Below are 27,632 nucleotides of genomic sequence, written 5' to 3' on the forward strand. Positions count from 1 at the left end.
GAATTTAGCCGAGCATGTTAAAACAAGGATTTTGGATGCTCCTTTGCAGTCTGATGTGTTGTTTGGTTCGCCTGTGGAAGCAGTTTTAAAGAAAATGGAGGACAAGGCTAAGTCTATGCAAACTGTTAAGGATTTTTTGCAGGTGCAGCCTCCAAGTTTAGTAGAAATTGGCCTACTAAGGGATGGACTTATCCTGCTTATGATTCCCAGTCTAGGGGTAGGTCTAGACGTGGTAGGGGCAGAGCTCAAGGTTCTTTTAGGCCTAGGACAGGAGTTCCCCTGCTCAGACTTCTGGTGAGGGCAGGGGTCAGTCCTTTCGTAAGCAGACCCAATGACCTGCCTTTTCAGCTGCCAGTACATTCTCGCCTGGCAGCACCTTTGGGAGGAAGGCTGTCTCTTTTCAAAGAAAATTGGGATTTAATTACCCAAGACAGATGGGTTCTGGATATCATTCACCACGGTTACAGGTTTTATTTCCATACCTTGCCTCCTTTCAAAGGCATGCCAGACATTCCTCCTCTACAAAGAAAAGAGGCTCACAAGCAAATTTTTCTGTTGCTCCAAATAGGGGCCATTCAGCCAGTTCCTGTGCCAGAAAGGGGCCTAGGATTTTATTCTCGCCTGTTCCTAGTACCGAAGAAGGGAACACGTGGAGACCAATTTTGGATTTATCTATCCTCAACACTTATCTGGACATTCCCAAGTTCAAAATGTTGACGTTACAACAGCTTTTACCTCTGCTGGGCAAAGATCACTGGATGGTAACTTTAGATCTCAAGGAAGCTTACCTTCATGTGCCTATAAGACTAAGTTGCAGGAAGTATCTGCGTTTCGAGCTGGAAATTCTCATTATCAGTTCTCTGCATTGCCCTTTGGCTTATCCACTGCCCAGAGTATTCACAAAGGTTCTGGCTCCAGTGATAGCTTACTTCAGGCTAAAAGAAATTCAAATCTATCCTTACTTGGACGACTGCCTGATTCTAGCTCAAGAAAAGGAAGACCTTCTACAGCATTTGGATTATGTCATAGCAGTGCTAAGATGCCTAGGGTATTCTGTGAGCGAAATAAAGTCCAGTCTAGTACCCTCTCAAGACATGTGCTTTCTGGGTGTGAGACTGAATACAGCAGCCCAGATGGCCTTTTTAACCCCGGACAAACAAAAGAATCTTTCCAGTTACTTCCATCAACTATCTCTTCAGTCCGGGCTGACTGCAAGGACAGTCCTTCAAGCCTTAGGGTTCATGGCATCTTGTATTCTGGTGCTTCCCAATGCCAAACTGCATATGAGGAAGCTGCAATGGTATCTCAAAAATGTATGGACACAGCACTGCCAGGATTTGGACACTGTCATTCAAATAATACCTTGCATTCAAAAGGAATTTTTGTGGTGGGCTCAGGAATGTCACCTAAACAAGGGACTCTCTGTGACCCGGCCAGAGGCGAGTCAGATACTAACGACAGATGCCTCAGACATTGCTTGGAGAGCTCATCTAAATGGAAAGTGGATACAAGACAAGTGGCCTGCCAGACTACAGCATCTACATATCAACATGAAAGAGATGTTAGCAGTCCAGTTTGCATTAATGGCTTTCAAGGAGTTACTTCTTCCAGGGCAGGTGTTGATTCTAACAGACAACACAGCTGTCATGTGGTACATCAACAAACAAGGGGGAACACATTCTTACCCATTGTGCAGGCAAGCAATGATTTTATGGGAGACTGCTCAGCTTGCAACTAACTCTTCAGGCAAGGTTTCTGCCGGAGCACAGAACTCCTTAGCAGATGTGTTAAGCAGACAAATCATGGATCCCCACGAGTGGAAACTGGATCTTCATGTATTTCAAAAATTGACAGTGTCATGGGGAACTCCAGACATAGATCTGTCCGCTTCTCCACTAAACCACCAGCTGCCAAAGTTTTGCACAAAGAGGTTTCATCACACAGCTTGGAAAGTGGATGCTCTTTCTTTCAGTTGGAAAAATCTTCATGTGTATGCTTTTCCACCTCTGCCTCTTCTCCCAAAGGTGCTTCTAAAGGTCAGACAAGACAAGCCAAGGATGATTTTAATAGCTCCAGATTGGCCTCTGCAGCACTGGTACCCATTACTGAGGAGTCTGGTAAGGAAGCCTCCATGGCCTTTACCCTTGATTCCACACCTGTTGTCTCAGAGGGACGGTCACCTGCTCAATGTCAAGCTTCACTCTCTTCATCTAACAGCCTGGCATATTCTGTTTTGAAAGACAGCAGGTCTCAACTTCCTCAACAAGTTTTAAATGTGATTATGGAAGCCAGAAGACCTAGTACAAGGAAAGTGTGCGCAGAAAAATGGAAGAGATTTTTATTTTGGAGTGCAGCAAACAATTTGGAGATTTCTGAGCCTAATTTGAGTGTGGCTCTTCAATATCTTACTGAGTTATTGGACAAAGGTTTGTCTTTCTCTTCCATTAAGATTCATGCTGCAGCAATTTCAGCTCACTATGATTGTGACCCACCATTGTTTTCGCATCCTTTGTTCAAGCAATTTCTTAGAGGGGCAAAGAATATAAGACCCCCACGTAGAGCTCCTACTCCTGCTTGGGATCTCAATTTTGTGGTGGAGAAACTTACTCTACAACCTTTTGAGCCTGCGGCTACTGCTGAATTGAAATACTTGTCATGGAAGACTGCTTTTTTGTTGGCCATTACTTCTGCAAGAAGGGTTTCTGAGTTGCAGGCCCTTATGGCGGTAGAGCCTTTTTTGATTTTTCATAAGGATAGGGTATCTTTACGTACTAATCCTTCCTTTATGCCTAAGGTGGTTTCTAGTGTGGCTTTAAACCAAACTATTCATTTGCCTACTTTTTATGCAGATCCTCAAAATAAAGGGGAAAAGATTTTGCACACTTTAGATGTACACAGGCAGTTGCGTTATTATTTGAGCAGGACTAAGGATTTTAGGCAGTCTCAGCAGTTGTTTGTTTCTTTTGCTTTGGGTTCAAGAGGGCAAGCCTGTGTCAAAACAAACTATTTCTAGGTGGATTGGGTTTTGCATTGCATTTTGTTATTCCCATCATGGCAAGGAGATTCCAGTTGGGATTAGGCCTCATTCCACTAGGGCTACTGCCACTTCAACAGCATTTCTAAGGGGTGGCAACTAAGGATGTTTTGGAGGCAGCTACTTGGAGTTCAGTGCATACTTTCTCTAAGCATTATCACCTTCCTCTCTACTCTAAGTCTAGGGCTGGTTTTGCCACAGCTATTTTGCAAGGCATGTTGTCAGTTCCTGCTTCCTTATGATTTGCCAGCCTCCCTTACCTCTGCTTTGGGATTCTACCCAATAGTTAGGACTGCAGCAATGTGGAATGAAGAACATAGTACAGTTTTGTACCTACCATAAATGTAGATGTTCGAGGATCCACATTGCTGCAGTCCAATTTACCCTCCCTCCTTCCCTCTGTGTTTAGGGGTGGTTGTGTAGGTGAGGTTATATTCTGGTAATTTTGTATATATTGTACATATTTTTGGTGCAGGTATATTTGGAGTTTTTGGTTTTGGCCTTATCTTTTCAGGGTCTTCTGACATCTGGGGCAAGAAAAGACTGAGGATATGACGTCGGTCATGCGCATTAGTACCCTGACGTACTGACGTCAGTCTAATGCGCCCTGACCGACGTCAGCCATATACTTTGGTATTCGGGCCGACTGGACAGCGGACTACCCAATAGTTAGGACTGCAGCAATGTGGATCCTCGAACATCTACATTTATGGTAGGTACAAAACTGTACTTTTCTTTTGATCTCCTGTAATTTGTGGAAAGTTTATATTATGTATAAAATCCTCAAATCTGTCTGTAGATGATAAGGGTATACTGTATAATTTCTTATAAATATCTTCAAAAGCGTTCACTATATTTTGATCTTTATATTTCACATGTCTTTCATATTTTATTTCTTTGATCCTAGGAGGTCCACTTTTTATGTTAATTAGACTAGCTAGGAATTTTGATGGTGTTTGAGCCCATTCTGAATATTGATATATTGACCTTAATTCTAAGAAGGAGATATTTTCTAAATAGTGTTTGTGTAATTGTTTTTGCCAATCAATTATTTTTTCCTCAAGTTCTTTAGAATATTTTTCCTGAAGTTCTAGTTCAGCAATGTTTATTTGACACTATAGTTCATTCTTAAGATTGTTATACTTTTTTTTGAGCCATGCAGATTTTTGAATAATAATACCCCTGATGACCGCCTTGGTTTCTTTCTCAGGAGTAGTAATTGCAGACCGTTTGTTTTTTGTGATTACAGTTTCCATCCGATCTGGCTGATTCTCCATTAATCTTGTATAGTTAGATTCCTAGTAGTAGTGCAGAATTTTAAATGATAAGTCTTGTTATGAAAAGTTGTTTTTCTTGTTACTTTCCTCTTATTAGGCCTGTTAGTATTGAAGAATCCACACCATGCGGTTCAGGGCTCTGTTTCCAACAAGTAATTATTTTTCCTTCAGAATGAGAGAATCTTTGAAAAATAAAGATGAAACAAGTAAGTACTCGTATTTCTGCTTTAATCCATTGATGTTTGATATACTTTTCCTAAGCGATGCACAGGTTTGAAGTCAGATTATAGTATAGGAATGCAGGAGCTGCACTGTCACTGTGTTTACAGGCTGTCCACCATTTTGGAATCATCAGTTCCGTATATTAAAATGTCAACAACACACTTTGGAACTATTAAAACAAAAGATTTCAACCTTTCCTGACTGTGCCAATTTGAAAGAGTTAGCAGATTTACTGCACTCTAGTGGCCAAACACTCATTACACTGTGGATATGACGCCCTAGAAGCCTCAAGCAGGGCAGCAGTGTCAGGATCTGTCATTAGGAGACATGCATGGTTGAAGGAACAACCTCTACTTGATCATGTCAAGTCTAAATTAATTGATGCACCCCTGGATAAGGACCAATTGTTTGGAGTAAAACCAGAAGAGGTCCTTAAAAACATGGAAGACAAAGCAAAATCTATGCAAACAGTAAAATATTTATTTTGGGTTCAACCTCCCAGGTTCAGCAAGAACTTTCCCTCTAAGCACTGGTCCTTCCCTGCACCTAGCAGACAGGGCGAAGGTAAACCCCGCAGGGACAGACCACTCAGACCCCTATCACAGGGTTAGTAGAGAACCAAACAGTGGACCACTTCCCCCCAAGACAGGGAGTTCTAAGCCACCCTTTTATGGCAAAAACTCTCAATGACTCCCTCTCCCCCTTCTGCCCTCTAGGAGGAAGGCTCTCCCTCTTCAAAGAAAATTGGCTTTCTGTAACAAAGGACAAATGGGTCTTAAAGATCATTTTTCAGGGATACGAATTCTCTTTCAACAAACTCCCAATTCCAAGAGGGTACCCAGACTTACCTCCAAATCAGTGGGCAGAGGCATTGGAACAGGTCCAAACTCTCATATCCCAGGGGGCAGTAGAACCTGTTCCCCCAGATCAAACAGGCAAAGGATTTTATTCCAGACTGTTCCTTGTTCCCAGAAAAGAGGGCACTTGGCACCCTATGCTGGATGTATCCATTCCGAACACCTCCCTGGTGGTCCCCAAATTCAAAATGCTAACTTTGCAGCAGCTGCTACCTATGCTAACACAAAATGCCTGGCTAGTGACCCTAGACCTAAAAGATGCCTACCTCCACATCTCCATAAGGGAATCCTGCAGGAAGTTCCTGCGCTTCAGAGGAGGCTCACAACACTTTCAGTTCTCTGTGCTACCCTTTGGCTTCTCTACTGCACCCATAGTATTCACCAAATGCTTAGCCTTGGCTGTAGCATTTTGCAGACAGAGAAACATACAGATTTGCCCTTATGTGGATGACTGCTTCATCCAGGCAGATTGCAAAGAAAAGCTGCTCCAGGGCCATCTCTTTGTCAAAACCCCCCTAACTTCCCTAGGGTTCACCATCAACGAGAAGAAATCAAAGCAAACATTGTCCAGGAAGATCATTTTCTTGGGAGCATTGCTGGATGCAGCTTCCCAAACGGCCTTCCTATCCCCAGAAAAGCAGAGCTCCCTGCCTCTCTACTTTACCCATCTGGTTTCCAAAAGTCACCCCACTGCAAGGAAACTCCTGCAAGCCTTGGGGTACATGGCATCTTGCATCCTTCTAATTCCTCTGGCCAGGCTTAACATGAAGAAACTTCAGTGTTATCTAAGGAACCTCTAGTGTCAAGCACTGTCAGCCTCTAGAGACCTCTGTCCCTCTGATCCCATGTATAAGGGCCGAGTTCTTCTGGTGGGCAGGGACCTGTGCCAAGAACAAGGGTCTTCCCTGTATCCTCCACCCTACTGGACAGACCATCACCACCGACGCCTCAGACACTGCTTGGGGCGCTCACCTAGCAGGCAGGTGCTCCCAAGGTCTTTGGGATGCCCAGCACCTTCCCTTCCACATCAGTCAGAAGGAAATGATGGCAGTCCAGAAGTCTCTGACATCCTTCAAACCCCATCTGAGGCCAGGGATTCTCCTTATCAAAACAGACAACATGACAGTAATGTGGTATATCAACAAACAGGGAGGGACCCAATCTCACCCTCTGTGCAGGCTAGCCATGAACCTCTGGCTGACAGCCTCCTCCATGGGATTACACCTAATTGCCCAATACCTACCAGGGATCAACAACACCCTGGCAGAATACCTAAGTAGAAACTTACTGGACCCCTACGAATGGCAGCTCCACAGAAAAATCTTTTTACAAGTCACTCAGGAGTGGGGAACTCCAGAGGTGGATCTCTCTGCTTCGCACCTCAATCACCAGCTAAAAAAATTCTGTACCAGAGAGTATCACCACCTAGCATGGAAGGTGGATACCTTGACCTTCACCTGGAACTCTCTCTCTGTGTACACATTCCCTCCTTTGCCTCTTATTCCCAAGGTACTGATCAAGATAAGGGAGAAGAGACCAAAGGCCATCCTCATTACTCCAGATTGGCCCAGACAGGATTGCTATCCCTTACAGCACAGCCTGACATTTACAGCCTCCCAGGCAGCTGCCCCTGATCTCAGACCTCTCGACCCTGGGCAGGATGCTGCAGCTACACTTGCAGACTCTCAAACTGTCAGCATGGCTAATACTTTAAAAGCAAACAAGGGGCCCCTGTTAAGCAAACGGGTCCTAGACATTATCACAGAGACCAGAAGGCCCAGCACCAGAAAATCTTACGCAGGGAAATGGAAATGATTCTGCTCCTGGAGCCAGTCCAGAGGGGGCAGTACCTCACAACCTTCCATCCCTCTTATCCTGTATTACCTAGCCAAGTTACTCAATAGTGGCCTCTCCTCTTCTATTAAAATCCATGCCTCAGCCATTTCGGCTCATTTCGATACAGACCAGCCCCACTTTTCACAACCTTTGATTAAACAATTCTTCAGAGGGGCTTCTAATATCAGACCTCCCAGAAGGCCACCCACATCAGCCTGGGACCTGAATTATGTTTTAGGAAAAACTAACCTTACCACCATTCGAACCTGCTGCTTCAGCAGAATTGAGATACCTCTCCTGGAAGACTGCTTTCCTGCTAGCTATCACCTCATCCAGAAGGGTTTCAGAACTTCAGGCACTCATGGCCGTTGAGCCCTTCATCATTTTTCATGCAGACTGGGTCTCCCTGAGGACTAACCCCTTCTTTACACCCAAGGTGTGGTATCTGATGTGACCCTCAACTAGGCCATACATCTACCCACCTTCTTTCCTAACCCTCAAAACAAGGGGGAAAGAATTCTGGACTCGCTAGACGTGCACAGATAGCTCGGATACTACCTGGACCATACTAAACCCTTGAGAAAAACAGACCAGCTTCTTATATCAACTTTGCCCCAGGGGCAGAGGGGAAGCCTATTTCCAAGCAAACCATTTCCAAATGGATATCGCACTGTATCCATTTTCAGTACAGTCTACATGGGAAACCTCCCCTCCAAGTCTATTCGTACCCATTCGACTAGGGCAGCCTCCACTTCCACAGCATTCCTCAGAGGAGTTCCCACCAGGGACATCTTTAAAGCTGCCACCTGGATCTCTGTCCATACCTTTACAAAGCATTACCACCTACCTCTTTTCCCTAAAGCTAGGACAGGGTTTGCCTCTGCAGTTCTGGAGGGCTTGCTGACCCATGCCTACGTCTCTGATTGATCCTTCCACCCTTCTCAGCTTTGTGAATCCTCCCACAGGTGATGATTGCAACAGTGAAACACGAAGAACTTAGCACAGTTGTGTACACTTACCATAAATGTAGATGTTCAAGTGTATTCACTGTTGCAGTCCTGGTTTCCCTCCCTCCTTCCCCATTATGTCCTCTTTCCTTAGGGGACATAAACTTTTCACAGTGGCTTTTAGCCACCAGGACCACTGTACTATATTTCCTTGGGCTTCTGACTGGTTAGGGCAAGAAAAACTGATGTAATGGTGTCGGCCGTCTTGCTTTATAGCACTGATGACCTGACGTCAGACTACAGGCGACAGCAGCCGACGCATAAAAACATTGACTCTGGTATTTGGGCCGGCTGAGGGCTACCACAGCAGGGATATAACCCACAGGTGATGACTGCAACAGTGAATACACTGAACATCTACATTTATGGTAAGTGTACACAACTGTACTTTCTCACAGGGGCAGAGGGTGGGCTCTCTAAAGGAAGATGTTGCCCCCATGGCAGAGGAGGCTCGCAGAACCAGGGTTTTTGGGATTCCTTCTCAGACGAGCCATATCAGCGCTTCTGAAATGCTGCCCAAATGTTGGCCTCTGGAGGCAGAGAGCATTTGGCCATGCACTAAAGAGCCTGGCTGTCCATAACAAAGGATTCCTGGGTGCAGAGAATTATGTCAGGTAGTTGTATCATACCATTTTCCCAAATTCCCCTACCATATTGAAGAGAGTACCCGATGTTCCACCCAATCAGAGGGAAGTAGAAGCCTTAGAAACAACAAACTGTAAGAATAAAGAGTCCTTTAGAAGGCCCCCCCCCGACCCTAGAGGATCTAAGACCTACTCAGGATTCTTCTTAGTGCCAAAGAAAATGGGGGACTTGAGACCCATCCTGGATCTCAGCAAACTAAACCAGTTTGTGCAGTATTCAAGGTACCGGATAGCCACAGTTCAGTCCATTTTGCCCCTACTAAGAAAGGAAGATTGGTGGCGCTTGATAAATCTTCAGGATGCGTGCTATCACACCAAAATGAACAGGTGCTCCAGAAGATATCTGCACTTCCAGATGGGAACCAGTCATTAGCAGTTCAGATAATTGCCCTTTTGGTCTCACCACAGCCCCCAGGGTGTTAATTAAATCCATGGGGAGTGGTAGCAGCTCACTTAAGACTGCTGGGATTCCAAGTGTTCCTGTAACTAGACGACTGGCTCCTAACTGCCCCGACCAGGCATCTACTCCAGCAGGCAAGGGAGTACTAGCTCCAGTTGTGTTTCCATGTAGGCATCACAGTCAGTTACAGCAAATCACACCTACGCAGCCTGAAGTTCATAGGTGCTCGCCTGGAGATGGTCAGTCAGATAGCTTCTCTCTTTCCAGCACGAATCCATACACTCAGATCCCAGGTAAACAAAGTGATTTCATATATTTCTGTTAAAGCCCTTGAGATCAACAGCTGTCACTTTAGATGTTCTTCGTTTTTCACTGTTGCAGTCATTACATTTCTTTAGCCAGGTTTCACGTTTGAATTCTGCAATGGACCCTGTCAGTACTGTGGACCATTCTTCAGCAACCTTTAACCGTCCCAGTCAAGATTTCACAAGCTTGCATAAGATATCTTCTTTGGTGGCTGCTCTGAAACAAAGTTTCTGAAGGCCATTCGTTTGTTCTTCCCCTGCCCACAGCCACTGTGACCACAGATGCCTTCCATCTAGGGTGGGGGGACACTACTTGGGAAGGACTGTTCAAAGATCATGGTCTCCAGGAGAGGCCAAGATGCACATCAGTGTCCTGGAAATTAGAGCAGTCCTCCCAGTGTTGCAGGCCTTTTATGATGCTCTCCCCTTGGGAGGATTGTTATTCAGATGGACAGTATGTGTCTATTCCAGTACATCAACAAACAGGGAGGAACCAAGTCTTATCTGCTTTTTCAAGAAGCAGTGTGTGTGGCAGTGGGTGATCTCTTTCGGCTGCTTTTTAATAACAGTGCACGTACTAGGGAAAGACAACATGATTGTGGACAAACTAAGCAGGTCCATTCTGATCCCTCATGAGTGGTCTCTCAGTATTAAAGTGGCTGAGAGAATTTTCCATCAGTGGGGCCAGACATGTTGCGATCTAGTCACGTCTCTTCTCACAAACAAATGTACCAGGGTCTTTGCCCTGATCCCTCCAACAAGAGAGTCACTGAGAGATGCCTTAGTCCATGATTGGCCTTCCAGTCTTCTTTATGTTTACCTACTGTTGCCTCTCATCCCAAAATTTCTACAGAAAACATACTGGTTGAAGAGCACAGTTATTTGGATGGCGCAGTGGTTGCATTGTCATCTCACAGCAAGAGGTTCTCCATTTTGTTTCTTGGCTGGAGTGCCTTCTGTGTGGAGTCTGCATGTCCTCCTTGCATTCGTGTGGTTTCTCCCCACGTTATAACGACACGCATCAGCGTTTTTTCCCAGCCCTACACTGAAAATTGGCTTAGTTCCAAGTCGGACTTTCCCAGTAAACAAATGGTAAATAAATAAATACAATCTTCATTGCATCCTTTTGACCTGGCCAGATTTGGTTCCCCTTCCTCTGGCTTCAACTTCTACATCTAACGTGGATAATGGATCCCAAACCAGACCTTCTGTCTCACCCGACAAATAAGATTCATCTGGGCATAACAAGCCTCCAACTGACCACATTTTTTTCCAATTCCATTGATAGACAGTTGGGGCTGTCCTCCCCAGTCAGTCATATTTTATCTTGTCAAAAAGCTTCTACTAGAAAGATGTACAAATATAAATGGAAGAGATTTGTTTTCTGGATCCCTCTCTGCCCCCTGCACTTGCTGTACTTCATTTTTTAGCTTCAATTTTCAGTGAAAGGGATTGCTTTTCTTCTATTAAGGTCCAATTGGCTTTCATTTCAGATTTCCATCTAGGTGAAACTTATGCTACCTTAGCTTCTTCTAAATTATGTAAAGCCTTTCTCAAAGGAGCTTTGCTACTTAGACCTCCAGTAAAGGATCATACTCCTCTTTGGGATTTAACTATTGCTTAAAGCTGTGACACATAGCCCCTTTGAACCGTCAGCCGTGTCAGATCTAAATTGTTTGTCTTGGCAAACCATTTTTTTAGTTGCTTTCACATCAGCTAGATGAGTATCCAAACTCCAAGATCTGTCTTCCAAATCTCCTTACCTGGTTTTCCACAAAGACAGGGCATCCTTGCTGACCAGCCCATTTTTTTGCCGAAGGTAGCTTCTAATTCAAATATTAACCAGGTCACTAACCTCCCAGTTTTCTTTCCAAATTTCTCAAATAAGGGAGAGTACATGCTCTGTCATTTGGATGTGCATAGACAACTGTGTTTTTATCTTCGTAGAACCAAAGATTTCCAGAAGACTGACAAGTTTGTATCCTTCTCATCTAACAGATTTGGCAAGTCTGTTTCTATAGTTACCTTGGCCAAATGGTTAACTGATTGTATCTCCTTTGTCTGTAGTAAGACAGGATTATCTTTGTCTAAGCCTCCTAGAGCTCATTCCAGGATTTGTATAGCTGTATCCTCAGGTTTTTGGTCTAAGGCTTCCATAGATTACATTTGTGCAGCTGTCGCTTGGTCCAGTACTCATACTTCTATTGCTAATTACATATTAGGTTTGGTTTCTAGGAACAGAGCTGCTTTTGGCTCCACAGTACTTCGGAATATCCTTCCATGAGCACCACCCAAGGTTCATCTTGCTGGGACTCTGTCCCACCAGTTGAGGAATGAATGAAAATGACAACATCAGATAAAAAAAGTTATGTACTCACCATAATGTTACATCTGCATTGTCCATTTTCATTCTTCCTCAACTTCCTGCCCTCCTAACTCCCTCCCCTTTGCTTCTGGATAGGCCTAAGAGTTTCAGTTTGGGAATTGTTCCTTGTTTGGGCTCCAGGTTTTTTCCCCCTATTTCTATACCACCTTGACTTATATTAAGATATTGTACACTGTTTTCTATGGGCAGCAAACTCAGTCTGAGGTATTTTAGGTGAACAGAGCATCATGGGTAAAGGGAGGAGCTCATGAGTTTGGATCTGGTAAAAGTGGCCGAGTCGGATCCAGGACCCATCGGTTGAGGAAGAATGAAAATAGACAACACAAATGTAACGTTATGGTGTGTACATAACTTTTTTTTCCACACCCCAAATAAGGTCTTCAGATCATCTGGATATGGGGCAGGGTGTTATTTGAAAAACACAGTTGTAATAATCCATATCAAAGAAGTAAAACTCCCAGAAGTTTTAATCCTCCAGCTCCCAGTGGGAGTCAGTCATTCTGCGAATGCACAGCTATTCTCTTGTCAGAGTGTTGATGTTTGGGGTGTTTGCAGTTTTCCAAGTACATTGTCTAACTTGCCGACCAGCTTGTGATACATCAGTGTGTGTTTGTGTAGCAAGTATGCAACAGCACTGATGGTAGTAATGCTGAGGACTGCATGACATGGAAAAAGATAGAGATAAGACAGATGCTTCTGCAGGACACACTCAGTACTTAGTTTGGCTTAGTTTTTAGAGAGGAATCTTTGGGAGAATGGGTCATCTTATGACACTGCCATCTTTCACTATTTGCGATAGCCACAGGTCTTTGGTGGGTGATAATGCAAAAAAGACACCAAAGAAGGAGTAGGCGGGCACACCTCTTGCACCACAATCATCATAGCATCCAAGTGGGAGATCAGCTGCCCAGTCTTCAGGGCGGAGGGTGCTGAGCTGTGGAAGCCTGCATAGTCAGCATGCCTTCTGCAACAGAAGTCCCAAACACAGAAAATACTGTAACATTGAACATACTCTTAACATCTACAGTTTTGTTAAGCTCCTAATAAAACTGCATGCTGTGTTGTATGCATGCCCCATGTGTGTACCCCTGTTCATTTGTTTTGTCATAATGGGTCAGCATTAAAAACTACTATTACTTGCATACCCAAAATACTATCAGCAGTACTGCATAACAGATCTATTTAAATGCAGATTTTTATGGAAACTAGCAAAATAAAGAAGAGCATTGTTTACGCTTGCTGGCTACACATGAGTAGTTAAGATGTTGCACATAAGGAATCAAAGAAATTTAAAAAGAGTGATCATTTGTTTGCCCCTTTTAAGAAGGGGATAGAATGCTTTCTAATCAGCAAACTGAACAGCTGACTTGTTACATTGTCTTTTTATTTTGGCAAATGTTAATAAAGCTCTGCAAGGCAAAATTTAGAGAGCATTGTATTTTGGACAGCAGCGAACATCCACACCTTATTTTAGAAATGCTTCTGCAAAAACATTTTTAGAAGCGGTCACGTGGTCTACCCATTCACTGAACAGCATAAGCAGGATATACATTTTGAGGTGCAGGACAGTTTGGCACAGCTGTATAATACAGAGGATCCTGTTACTTTTCTCCTCCCTTTGTTGTATTAGTACTGTTTGGAAATGTTGTGTACTGTTAATGAGTCCCCTAATGAAGAGACTAGTACTGATGGAGGTAAGATCATTTACTGTAACAGTATATTTTGTTGACCCCTCTCACTGTATATGCCTTATGTCCTTCCATTGTTTTTGGCATAGGGGAGGCTGGTCCTATTCATAGGATGTTTGCTGGCTGGGTTGTTAAGTCTGACTACCTCATAATTTTGACATGTGTGTATGCTACCGCAACAGTGATTCTGCTAGTTGAACATCTACAGTTAAGGTGAGTGTACTTACACCACTGGACTGTCTTAGAAGATTGGTCACTGAAACAGTAAAGCCACCCTCCCCCTTAATAGATTGTGTATAGTTAATTTTAAATCTTCAGTTTTTCCATAGATACTTGTTATAACAGTAATACTTGAGCTTAAATAGTTTACCACAGCCACAAATCCTGTGGGGGGCCATATGGCTCCAAGAACAGAGGAAGGTACATAGCAGCACTTTATTTGTGGTATGTACACCTACCAAGGTTTCATGAAATGCTGTCATGACCCCAGCACATGCCTTCTCTGAGAATAATGACTACTATTTAATATTCTAACTGCGCCAAAGATAAGGTGAGAAGAATAAAACCTGTTTTTTTTTTTTTTTTTTACTTTTGCAGTAGCCACTAATAATTGATTAGGCATTATGTTATGCCTACTTACCCAGAGTAATACATTGTCTTATTCAGCAGGTCATTTGAGATGCTGCTTTTTTAAGTCTTCAAAAGTTCCTTCTGTCATGATTTGCTTATATTTGTTTTAATACAGCTCCATCAACTTTGCCAGTAAAAGATGAGTTTGGTCACGAGTATGGTGAGGCACAGCAATCTTTATCTGCAGCCGAAGGACATTTACTTCAGACTATTCAGCATCAGGCAAGTACTAGACCAGCTGCTGCAGAAACCTTCAGCAACCCTGCTTTGTTGGTACCTTCCGAGGCTACTGCTGTGAGCACTGCCAACTTTGCCAGCATTCCTGTGGCTTCTACAAGTAAGTGGAAAGACAATGTGGTGAATGAGCAAAGAGGCAAACAAAACTTAATGTGATATATTACATTTGCTAAGAGCATGCCAGCTTTCCTGATTAAAACTCTGTTGTATGTGCATGGTTCTGAGTTCAGGATTTTTGCATTTAACTCTTTTGTTTACTTATACTTTCTGTGCTTTACAGCAATTTCTTTAATTGCTTTTGAAACCATCAGTAATAGTTTGAGTTGACGGTTTCAGCAGGAAAACATGGCTAAAAAGATATGCAGCACATTCTCTCTAGTCTTTCTTCCAGAATTGCAGTTACATCCTCAGTGAATTTTAATTGGGAACACGTTACAATGGCTACATACCTATTGCTGTACTGTATCCAAGCTGAATTAATTGCAGGGGAAATATTTATTTTTATTTATTTATTATTTTATTTGCAGTTGGTTTACCAGGATAGTCCATTGGGCCAAGATGAACCCGTTTTCAATGGAGTCCTGGGGAGAAAAGCTCCAGACAAAATAATGTTACATTAGGTTATTAGAGATGATTGTACATTTTTAACAATTCAAGCAGGAATACATATTAAAACAAACAATACAAATGCATTATACATTGTAACAATTCAAGTAGGAAATCCATATTATAAACAAACATTACAAGTAAGTTGACAATTAATGAAACTTGTATCAAATACAAATTATAAGGGGTGTACAAAGTTAAAATGAGAATTCGGTACAAGTTAAGAGTCAGTATTCTTGCAGAATCTCAAGACAGTATTCTAGCAGATGCCCTAAATTTAATGAGAGTGCTAGAGTTAGGAGGACTTGTGAATTTTAGTGTTTGTTATATGGGGTGGAAGCAGGAGCATTCCCACTGTAATGCTAGGTAAGAATGAAGAGATTTTTTGAAATTAAAATGGTTAGAGGTGGTACGAATGGATGGAGGTAGGGAGTTCCAGAGGCGTGCAAGGCCATGTGATAGAAGATTTTTGCCTGGGGGACGAGTAGGCTTATATATTTCAAGTAGATTTTGGTTGTTGGACCTTAATACTCTATCAGGAAGGTGCAGTTTAAAGACATTGGACAGGGAGGGACAGAGGGAGGGGTTGAAAATGTGCTTATGAGCGAGGGACAGTTGAGTATAGGTGAGATGTTTGGGGTAGTTCTAGCCATTTTAGTTGTTGGAGAGAGGAACATTGGTGGGTAGAAGACATTTAGCTGGTAGCAAACCTGGCAATTTTGTTGTAACAGGAGGAGAGCTGTGTTTTTAAAGATGTTTGCAGATTAGTTAGAAGAGGGGCTCCATAGAGAAGGGAAGGAATAAGAAAGGAAGTGGAAAGAGTGATTTTAGTGGCAGTTGTAAGGAAGTACTTTTGCCGATAAAGCATACCAATTTTTTGATGGGTTTTTTTGATATTTAGTTGTAGATGGGAGTTGAATTTTAGTTGATTGTCAATTTGGACTCCAAGTAGTTTGGTCTCTGACACTAGCTCCAGATGAATGTTATTTTGACTAGTAATAGAGAAGGTGTTTATATTGATAGAGTTGACTTTAGAAGGGGTGAAAATCATTAACTTGGTTTTAGAGGCATTTAGTGCCAAGTGATTATCTTTCATCCATTGCTCAGTGGTTGAAAAAGCATCCTGGGTTAGTTTTAGGAGGGAGGGGATAGATGTGGCAGAGCAGATAATGGTAGAATCATCTGCATATTGGATGATATTGGAGAGAGGGATAGCGGTATGGAAATCATTTATAAATATGTTGAAGAGGAGGGTCCTAATATGGAGCCTTGGGGAACTCCGGTTGGGGTATTAAGGAATGAGGAGGTTGCCTTTTCCATTTTACTGCTTGATATCTATTGGCTAAGTAGCTGGAGAACCAGTTCAGTGATGAGGAGATGGGTTAAGTTTTGCAAGTTTGGTTAGAAGCAGCCTGTGTGAGATAGTATCAAAGGCTTTAGAGAGGTCGAGTAGAAGGGTAGAGACAGTAAGGCCGAGTCCCGGCTTTATTTACAGTTTCAAGGAAGGAGAGGAGTGCTGTCATAGTACTGTGATTAGGTCTGAATCCATGTTGTGTGGGAGTTAGCAGGTGGTTATCTAAGAGATAAGGAAGTAGTTGTAGTTGAATACATTTTTCCAGGAGTTTAGCGATGGGAGAGAGGATAGCGATGGGGCGAAAGTTATTAACATTGTTATTGTTACCACCCTTATGTAAAGGTATGATGAAGGCTTTTTTCCAGATTTGGGGAACTATGCCTTCTTGGATAGAGTGATTGATTAGTATGCTAATGGGGTAGGCAGTTGCTTCAGCAGATATGCTAAGAAAGTAGGAGGGGATGTTATCAGGAGCATTAGTGCTAGGTTTTAGATGTTCTTCATTCCACATTGCTGCAGTCCTAACTATAGGGTAGTCCGCTGTCCAGTCGGCCCGAATACCAAAGTATATGGCTGACGTCGGTCAGGGCGCATTAGACTGACGTCAGAACGTCAGGGTACTAATGCGCATGACCGACGTCATATCCTCAGTCTTTTTTGCCGCATGGTCCGATGCAGAAGCAATTTTGCGAGTGCAGGTTGGCGTTCTGAAAGTTTCTGAAGCCAGAGTTTCAGACCGAATCAAAGTTGGCTAAGTACCCGTTGGGAATATTTTGGTTTTTCTTGCCTCAGTATTTAACCGGATGTCAGAAAAAGTGAATAACTGTATTTCTTGTGGGAAACAGATACCTCATAGGGATTACCATACTTTGTGTATACCTTGTTTAGGGCCTGAGCACGACGTTGTTGGATGCCGCTCTTGTGCTAGATTTAACAAACGCACTATTAAGAGAAGGTTAGACTGTGCCAGGTTAGTGTTTGGGAAGCGTTGTAATTATAAAATGCCGTCGGATGTTCCGGCGCTTCGGCTAAAAAACGCAAGGACAAAACAGCAAAGCCTAGAGTGGAGGAACCGACAGTCCCAGACGTCGGTTCTTTAGAGGGCTCAGTAGAGCCGGAGGTTTTGCCAGGTGTTTCTTTGGAGTCTCAGGGAGAGACTTTACTGTTACAGGATGTATCCTCTCAGGAAGTAGGCCAGGCTGAGGGGGCTTCTCAGGTGGCTGTTCTTCCCTCTCTTCCTAAGGTGGTTAGGGCCTCCCCTTCAGTTTCCAAGGCTTCTTTGAGGGGCAGGCCAAGTTTAGCCTCTGTGGGGGTTTCTCCTAGTGCTTCAGGATCTTTGCCTAAGAAACATATGCTTAAAATGGCAGAGGATTTGATTACTATGATTAGGGGTTCTATGCCCCCTCCTGATAAGAGGCCTAGGGTGGAACCTGAGTTTGAGAGTTTTGAGCAATGCTCGGAGGCTTCGGAGTCTTCGGCTGAAGACTTGCAGGAGTACCCTCCTTATTCTGATTCTGATGTGGATGATTCTACTCCTTCTGCTTCTCCTCCTGAGGATTTTTCATTTTCAGAGACTCTGCATTCCATGAGGGAGCATTTTAAATGGGAAGGTCAAGATTTCTCTGATTCCAGGAAAAGGCTTAGGGAATTCTTGTTTTTACCCCAGCATAGGCCTTTAGCTATTCCTCCTGTTTTGAATGTGGTGGAAGATGTTTTTGCAGAGGCTTCCCTGAATCCTGATTCTTTGCCTCCTGCCCCAGTTAAACCGGATAGGTATTATAGGGTGCCTGAAGCTCATAAGTATCTTTTTAAGAGTCCTAGGGCAGACCCGGAAACTGTCTCTCAGGGGCCTAAAGGTGTGAAGGCCTCAGTTGTTAAAAATCCTGTCCCTCCTGATAAAGAGGCAAGGGCTTTGGATAGATGGGGAAAGAAAGTGTATACTTCTTCCACTTTAGCCATGAGGGCGTTGAATTGTCAGTTTCACATGTTAAAATATCAGAATTACCTTCTTTCACAGTTGAAATCTAAGGTGGATGCTCTGGCGGAAGGTATTGAGTGTAAAGAGTTGCAGGATTTAGTTCATGTGTCTGAACAAGTGGGTAAACATTCCTTGCAATGTGGTTTTGATGCTGTGCAGGCCTCCTCCAGGGTGGCTGCCACTGGTTCTGTTCTTCAGAGGCACGCCTGGTTGAGAGATCAGAACTTAGCTGAGCATGTTAAGACAAGGATTTTGGATGCTCCTTTACAGTCTGATGTGTTGTTTGGTTCGCCTGTGGAAGCAGTTCTAAAGAAGATGGAGGACAAGGCTAAGTCTATGCAAACTGTTAAGGATTTTTTGCAGGTGCAGCCTCCTAAGTTTAGTAGAAATTGGCCTGCTAAGGGATGGACTTATCCTGCTTATGATTCCCAGTCTAGGGGTAGGTCTAGACGTGGTAGGGGCAGAGCTCAAGGTGTTTTTAGGCCTAGGGCAGGGAGTTCACCTGCTCAGACTTCTGGTGAGGGCAGGGGTCAGTCCTTTCGTAAGCAGACCCAATGACCTGCCTTTTCAGCTGCCAGTACCTTCTCGCCTGGTGGCACCTCTAGGAGGAAGACTGTCTCTTTTCAAAGAAAATTGGGATTTAATTACCCAAGACAAATGGGTTCTGGATATCATTCACCACGGTTACAGGTTTTATTTCCATACCTTGCCTCCTTTCAAAGGCATGCCAGACATTCCTCCTCTACAAAGACAAGAGGCTCACAAGCAAATTTCTCAGTTACTCCAGATAGGGGCCATTCAGCCGGTTCCTGTGCCAGAAAGGGGCCTAGGATTTTATTCTCGCCTGTTCCTAGTACCGAAGAAGGGGAACACGTGGAGACCAATTTTGGATTTATCTATCCTCAACACTTATCTGGACATTCCAAAGTTCAAAATGTTGACGTTACAACAGCTTTTACCTCTGCTGGGCAAGGATCACTGGATGGTAACTTTAGATCTCAAGCAAGCTTACCTTCATGTGCCTATAAGACTAAGTTGCAGAAAGTATCTGCGTTTTCGAGCTGGAAATTCTCATTATCAGTTCTCTGCATTGCCCTTTGGCTTATCTACTGCGCCCAGAGTATTCACAAAGGTTCTGGCTCCAGTGATAGCTTACTTCAGGCTAAAAGGAATTCAAATCTATCCTTACTTGGACGATTGCCTGATTCTGGCTCAAGAAAAGGAAGACCTTCTACAGCATTTGGAATATGTCATAGCAGTGCTAAGATGCCTAGGGTATTCTGTGAACGAAATAAAGTCCAGTCTAGTACCCTCTCAAGACATGTGCTTTCTGGGTGTGAGACTGAATACAGCAGCCCAGATGGCCTTTTAACCGCGGACAAACAAAAGAATCTTTCCAGTTACTTCCATCAACTATCTCTTCAGTCCGGGCTGACTGCAAGGACAGTCCTTCAAGCCTTAGGGTTCATGGCATCTTGTATTCTGGTGCTTCCCAATGCCAAACTGCATATGAGGAAGCTACAATGGTATCTCAAAATGTATGGACACAGCACTGCCAGGATTTGGACACTGTCATTCAAATAATACCTTGCATTCAAAAGGAATTTTTGTGGTGGGCTCAGGAATGTCACCTAAACAAGGGACTCTCTGTGACCCGACCAGAGGCGAGTCAAATTCTAACGACAGATGCCTCAGACATTGCTTGCGGAGCTCATCTAAATGGAAAGTGGATACAAGACAAGTGGCCTGCCAGACTACAGCATCTACATATCAACATGAAGGAGATGTTAGCAGTCCAGTTTGCATTAATGGCTTTCAAAGAGTTACTTCTTCCAGGGCAGGTGTTGATTCTAACAGACAACACAACTGTCATGTGGTACATCAACAAACAAGGGGGAACACATTCTTACCCTTTGTGCAGGCAAGCAATGATTTTATGGGAGACTGCGCTAAGCTTGCAACTAACTCTTCAGGCAAGGTTTCTGCCGGGAGCACAGAACTCCTTAGCAGATGTGTTAAGCAGACAAATCATGGATCCCCACGAGTGGAAACTGGATCTTCATGTATTTCAAAAGTTGACAGTGTCCTGGGGAACTCCAGACATAGATCTGTTCGCTTCTCCACTAAACCACCAGCTGCCAAAGTTTTGCACAAAGAGGTTTCATCACACAGCTTGGAAAGTGGATGCTCTTTCTTTCAGTTGGAAAAATCTTCATGTGTATGCGTTTCCACCTCTGCCTCTTCTTCCAAAGGTGCTTCTAAAGGTCAGACAAGACAAGCCAAGGATGATTTTAATAGCTCCAGATTGGCCTCGGCAGCACTGGTACCCATTACTGAGGAGTCTGGTAAAGAAGCCTCCATGGCCTTTCCCCTTAATTCCACATCTGTTGTCTCAGAAGGACGGTCGTCTGCTCAATGTCAAGCTTCACTCTCTTCATCTAACAGCCTGGCATATTCTGTTTTGAAAGACAGCAGGTCTCAACTTCCTCAACAAGTTTTAAATGTGATTATGGAAGCCAGAAGACCTAGTACAAGGAAAGTGTATGAGAAAAATGGAAGAGATTTTTATTTTGGACTGCAGCAAAGAATTTGGAGATTTCAGAGCCTAATTTGAGTGTGGCTCTTCAATATCTTACTGAGTTATTGGACAAAGGTTTGTCTTTCTCTTCCATTAAGATTCATGCTGCAGCAATTTCAGCTCACTATGATTGTGACCCACCATTGTTTTCACATCCTTTGTTCAAGCAATTTCTTAGAGGGGCAAAGAATATAAGACCCCACGTAGAGCTCCTACTCCTGCTTGGGATCTCAATTTTGTGTTGGAGAAACTTACTCTACAACCTTTTGAGCCTGCAGCTACTGCTGAACTGAAATACTTGTCTTGGAAGACTGCTTTTTTGTTGGCCATTACTTCTGCAAGAAGGGTTTCTGAGTTACAGGCCCTTATGGCGGTTGAGCCTTTTTGATTTTCATAAGGATAGGGTATCATTACGTACTAATCCTTCCTTTATGCCTAAAGTGGTTTCTAGTGTGGCTTTAAACCAAACTATTCATTTGCCTACGTTTTATGCAGATCCCCAAAATAAAGGGGAAAAGGTTTTGCACACTTTAGATGTACACAGGCAATTGCGTTATTATTTGAGCAGGACTAAGGATTTTAGGCAGTCTCAGCAGTTGTTTGTTTCTTTTGCTTTGAGTTCTCAGGGCAAGCCTGTGTCAAAACAAACTATTTCTAGGTGGATTGGGTTTTGCATTGCATTTTGTTATTCCCATCATGGCAAGGAGATTCCAGCTGGGATTAGGCCTCATTCCACTAGGGCTACTGCCACTTCAACAGCTTTTTTAAGGGGGGTGGCAACTAAGGATATTTTGGAGGCAGCTACTTGGAGTTCAGTGCATACTTTCTCTAAGCATTACCACCTTCCTCTCTACTCTAAGTCTAGGGCTGGTTTTGCCACAGCTATTTTGCAAGGCATGTTATCAGCTCCTGCTTCCTTATGATTTGCCAGCCTCCCTTACCTCTGCTTTGGGATTCTACCCAATAGTTAGGACTGCAGCAATGTGGAATGAAGAACATAGTACAGTTTTGTACCTACCATAAATGTAGATGTTCGAGGATCCACATTGCTGCAGTCCAATTTACCCTCCCTCCTTCCCCTCTGTGTTTCGGGGTGGTTGTGTAGGTGAGGTTATATTCTGCTAATTTTGTATATTTTGTATATATATTTTGGTGCAGATATGTTGGGAGTTTTTGGTTTTTGGCCTTATCTTTTCAGGGTCTTCTGACATCTGGGGCAAGAAAAGACTGAGGATATGACGTCGGTCATGCGCATTAGTACCCTGACGTTCTGACGTCAGTCTAATGCGCCCTGACCGACGTCAGCCATATACTTTGGTATTCGGGCCGACTGGACAGCGGACTACCCTATAGTTAGGACTGCAGCAATGTGGATCCTCGAACATCTACATTTATGGTAGGTACAAAACTGTACTTTTCTGAAGGAGTTTTTGTATAGTAGAAGTGGGTATGGGTCTTAGTGTGAATGGTGGGGAGTGTGGAGAGGGGGTATTAGTGGGTGAAGAAGATGTGGAGGAAGTGAGAGTAGGAGTAGAGGTAGAGGGTACAGAGTTAGTAGATGTGAGAGGGGGAGTGGTAGTAGTGCAGGGTGGGGTGTTGTTTAGGGTGGATGGGGGTGAGTTGGCGAAAGTGTTGTTAGAGAAAGAAGAGGTTAATTTTAAAATAGAATCAATGAAAAAAGAGTTGAATTGAGTAGCTAAGTCGGCATCTGGGGCATTAGGGTCTGGGGTGGGGGTGACAGGTTTACTGGGATTAAGTAGAGTGGAGACACCTTTCCAGAATTTCTGAGGATTTGTTTTGTTATTGTTTTGGAGTATAGAAAAGTAATGTTGTCGATCATGGATGATGAGCTTTTTTACCCTGTTTCTAAGTATTTTATATTCATTAAGGGTGGGGGGTGGGGCTTATTTTTCTGATAGTGTGCCCAGACTTTATCTCTTTGCCGCATTGTAGCTAGTGTGTTTTTGGTAAGCCAAGGGGTGGTTTTAATTTTTATTCTCTTTGTTCTTAGTGGAGCAAGGAAGTCTAGTATATTTAAGAAAGTTGTGTTGAAGTGGGCAACTGCATTATCTAAAGGTAAGGTTTTTGGACAGTTCCAGTTTATTGCTTTTAGGGAGTTAACAAAGGTTGATGGGTTGAAGTTTTTTTGGTTACGTAAGGTAATATAATTGTGGGTGCGATCTAGTAGTAAGGGGAGTCGGTAGGTGTAGATGGGTAGGTGGTCACTAAGAGGATCGGGGAGAGTACCATTGTTTGAGTAATAATGGGGATGAGAGACTAAGATCCAATCCAGGATGCTGCCGTTGGAGAGGTATTTTGAGGGGTGTGTTATAGAGGTGATAAGTTGTGAAAAATTATATAGGTTGATGTTGAGTGGGTGTGTGAGAGACTGGATTGAGGCCCAGTTGATATTCACATCACCTAAGATTATTGTTTCATTGCTAATGTTGTTGGTGAGCCAGGAGAGGATGTCTTCGATTGTGGAAATATTATCCCCTGGGGGGATATAGAGGGAAACGATACATATGTGTTTGTGTTTGTTAATTTGAAGTATAGTTATGAGTAGTTCAGCGTTGTTAAATTGAGGAGTAGGTTTGTTATAAAGTGTAACTGACATGGAGGATGAGTAGAGGAGAGCTACTCCTCCACCTTTCTTGTGGGACCTGTCTTTTCTAATGATAGAATAGTTTGGTGGAATTATTTCAGAGTCTTTTATATGGGGCTTTAGCCATGTTTCTGAGATAGATAGGATGTCCGGTTTATTGCGTATCAACCAGGCATGGAGGTTAGGGATTTTGTTAACTATACTTTGGGAGTTTAAGGAGGTAAGTAGTAAGGATTTGCCTGAACTGGATGAGGAGGTAGGACCTGGATTAGGATGGATGTCACCAGATAAAAGGTTGCTAATGAAATATCGGAATAGTTTGGAGAAATAGTTGGATAGTTTAGAGAATAGATTTGGTTCTCTTATGATTTGGTAGGATTTGGAAACAACTATGTGTGTAGAGCATTTTTGAGAGGTGATAAGTTTGTATGGAAAAAGTAAATGGTTTTCTAGAGGGCACAGGTGTGGTGAAATTGGAGTGTTTGGGTGTGAGAGAGAAGAGATAAGATGGTTAGTTACATGGAAGTGTTGGGAGTGGTAGGAATAATTGGGCTGGGTGAGGTAGTAAAGATAGGTTAAGATAAGGAGTAGAGTTAGTAAGAATGAGGGTTTTGGAAGCATTGTGAAGAGGGGCTATTTAAGGTTATTTAGTTGTAGTAAAAGTAGATGTGGTAGTAAGAGAGGTGTAGGTAAATAAATTATTTAGTGACTAATAAAGGTGAATGAGTGGAGAGTTATGAAGGATTAGGGGGTATGTGGGTTGTGGGTGGGAGTTGAGATGGTAAATAAGTTCGATTGGCTAGGTGATTAGTCAATGAGAGGAAGATGAAGTTAATTAGGTGGGAAGGAATGGGAGTTACAGAGTTGTGGTTTTTGACTGGCCAAATTCAAGGTGGGTGTGGTTATGGGGAGATAAAGGTAGAGGTATTGGGGGCGGGTGGAAATTGGGGGCAGGGTAGGGGAGCGGAGTGAGCCGCAGAGGCAACGGAGCGGTAAAACCAAAGGGGGGGTCAGGGGAGGATCGAAAACCAATCAATGGAGTGTTGACTAGCAGAAAGGTGCGAGAGAGGACCTGGAAATAGTGGGTTGGAGTGGGCTATAGTATAAACAGAGAGAGAGGGAGAAAAGGAGAAGTTAGAGTTTAAGGAGAATATTAGAGTAGTGAAATAAAAGTAGATATTAGTGGGGAGAGGATGCCAACTAGTAGACAAATGCAAAGTGCACATTAGCACACCAGGGCACACCGTGGACAGGGTTGGACTAAGGGAGAAGCAAGAGTAAATCAGGGAACTAGATGAGAGGGAAGAACATGGATAGGAAAATAAGAGGGGTTTAGGCTGCTGGCTTGCCTGGCAGGGAGCAACAGAACACCTAACAGGGCTTACAGATTATACCATTAAGGCTAGGCAGCTGAGGCACATACTTCCTTGGATTCGTCTGGGAGAGGCTTGGTTGAGGCAGCAGAGTTTGTTGAGAATGCTTTGTGCAATTGGCAGACGTTGTAAAAATATTAGTTTTGGGGTCCACCCAGGAGTAGTCTCAAGGGATAAATCAGGGCAAAAGCTGGAGAACAACAGAAAAAGAGATATAAATTACACTTTAGTAGGTAATAACTCCGTATCCGTTAGAGCAGTAAGCAGAATAAATTACAAAAATTAAAAGTTGCAGTGAATTATTAGTAAAACATATTCAATTACAAGTCTATGAGGGGTTATAGTAGTTACAGGGGAGACTATCATAGAATATAAAGTGGACATTCAATGTACTAAATTGTATAACTTGGAACAGCGACATGGGCTAAAATATTGTAGTACAATGTGCCTTAAGAGAACGGGCTTTAAATGGGGACTGTAGCAAAATAGGGCGCATCTTTAAATTACCATTTGCAGAGTGTAGTTTGCAGAATTAGTATCTTCTGCGAACGCTCCGTGTTACACCCAAATAATAATAGGAATGCAGGTCAATGGAGCAGTGTATAAAGATAGATTGGAAGCGACTGAAGTATTATACAATTAAACAGAATCAATAAGAATAAAGCATTAAAAATATATATATATATATATATATATCATTCTACAAAGGGCGCTACTTAACTGGCAGGCCAATATCCATATTTTACAACAGTTTAGAAGTGTTTTTCAACAGTTGTGCGTGTATAAGAAAAAAATCAAGTCTCAAAACACTCCGTTTAGCAGTTAAGACACAACTAACTAGGCGAGGCAATGTCGCTTTAGATAAAGCAGTTCTACGCTTTTAGACTACCCAGATGTACAATGTGGGACTGAAATTACATATTACACTGTCGTATTACAAAAAGAGTTTAGCTAAACACAAGCCACCCAAAACGGACAGTTGTAAGCACAAGCAACCCACTTTGGCAAATGCGTTAGCAATATAAAACTAATTACCCACAATACTATTCATGAAGTTACATAAGCAGTAGCAGTCTTTAAGACGAGAGATACCAGCTTGTAATGAAAATATAGAAGTAAATTTTAGTGCGTTAATCCACGGTAATTCTTGACAGCATTCATAAAGGTGTACTGAAACACGGATTGCAGTTAGTAGCAAGCCAATTACCGTCACATAGCTAGGATATCAGGCAGTAAATCCAAATTATGTAAAAGCTATTATTATACAATAACAGACAAAACACAATAGTATTGACAGTGGAAAACAGCGATACAAAGTAACAAAAGGTAAACTTACTAAAGGTGTAGATGCTCAACCAAGGATGCCAGCAGCGGAGAACGGACAGTTTAAAGATGGCGCCAAAAGTTTGGAGGGGTTTTGAAAACTCCAGGAGGAAGTTCGGGAGGAGGGGGAGGGGCAGGGATAGGGTTATCAGGTACAGACAGGAAAGGCTGTAATTACGACAGAGAAAGGGGATACAGCCGTATCAAATGGATATAACAGAGTGGGTGGAAGATGGCTACACGTAGGCAGTGGGGAGAGAAACCAGAAGTATGGCTGGGTAGAGGAAGATAGAGGTATCTTGGCTAGATAATGAAAAGAGGGTTAGATGGTGCGAGAGGGAGAGAGGAAGAGGGCTAGGCTATGCAGCATAGAATGGTAGTAGGTAACGCAGATAGCTAAGGTAAGATAATAAGATAGGAATGAGGAGGAGAGGGGGGGAAAGAAAGAGGATGAAGGGATAGAGGAGGGAACAGTGCAGATAGTCGAAATAACAGGAAGAGCAGAACCAAAGGGGGGTCAGGGGAGGATCGAAAACCAATCAATGGAGTGTTGACTAGCAGAAGGGTAAGTAGAGAGGACCTGGAAATAGTGGGTTGGAGTGGGCTATAGTATAAACAGAGAGAGAGGGAGAAAAGGAGAAGTTAGAGTTTAAGGAGAATATTAGAGTAGTGAAATAAAAGTAGATATTAGTGGGGAGAGGATGCCAACTAGTAGACAAATGCAAAGTGCACATTAGCACACCAGGGCACACCGTGGACAGGGTTGGACTAAGGGAGAAGCAAGAGTAAATCAGGGAACTAGATGAGAGGGAAGAACATGGATAGGAAAATAAGAGGGGTTTAGGCTGCTGGCTTGCCTGGCAGGGAGCAACAGAACACCTAACAGGGCTTACAGATTATACCATTAAGGCTAGGCAGCTGAGGCACATACTTCCTTGGATTCGTCTGGGAGAGGCTTGGTTGAGGCAGCAGAGTTTGTTGAGAATGCTTTATGCAATTGGCAGACGTTGTAAAAATATTAGTTTTGGGGTCCACCCAGGAGTAGTCTCAAGGGATAAATCAGGGCAAAAGTTCCTTGGATTCGTCTGGGAGAGGCTTGGTTGAGGCAAATATACAGTACGTTTTTTGTGTTGTGATATTAAAAAACCTTTCTGCATTCAGGCAGCATATAGAACAGTACAGTGGAATGTCAGGTAATTATTGCATGGCTCAATCTAATCTATCAGTTTTACTATCTAGTTATCTAACATACCTAAGCTAAAGATGCCTGTGTGGTGCACTTGGTAGGTCAT

The 27,632-nt window shown here is 43.1% G+C and overlaps 1 protein-coding gene across 1 annotated transcript in view; it reads left to right on the plus strand.

Annotated features, from left to right (window-relative positions):
* SMAD4 (SMAD family member 4) overlaps positions 1–27,632 on the plus strand; it is a 2,088,766-nt gene that overhangs the window by 833,100 nt on the left and 1,228,034 nt on the right. Inside the window, exon 5 of the mRNA XM_044082137.1 lies at positions 14,402–14,623. Within this exon, the coding sequence (XP_043938072.1) occupies positions 14,402–14,623 (222 nt within the window). The remainder of the gene's footprint in view (positions 1–14,401; positions 14,624–27,632) is intronic.

This window comes from Protopterus annectens, chromosome 1.part1 (assembly GCF_019279795.1).
Source record: "Protopterus annectens isolate FY-2018-M chromosome 1.part1, PAN1.0, whole genome shotgun sequence".
Lineage (NCBI taxonomy): Eukaryota > Metazoa > Chordata > Ceratodontiformes > Protopteridae > Protopterus > Protopterus annectens.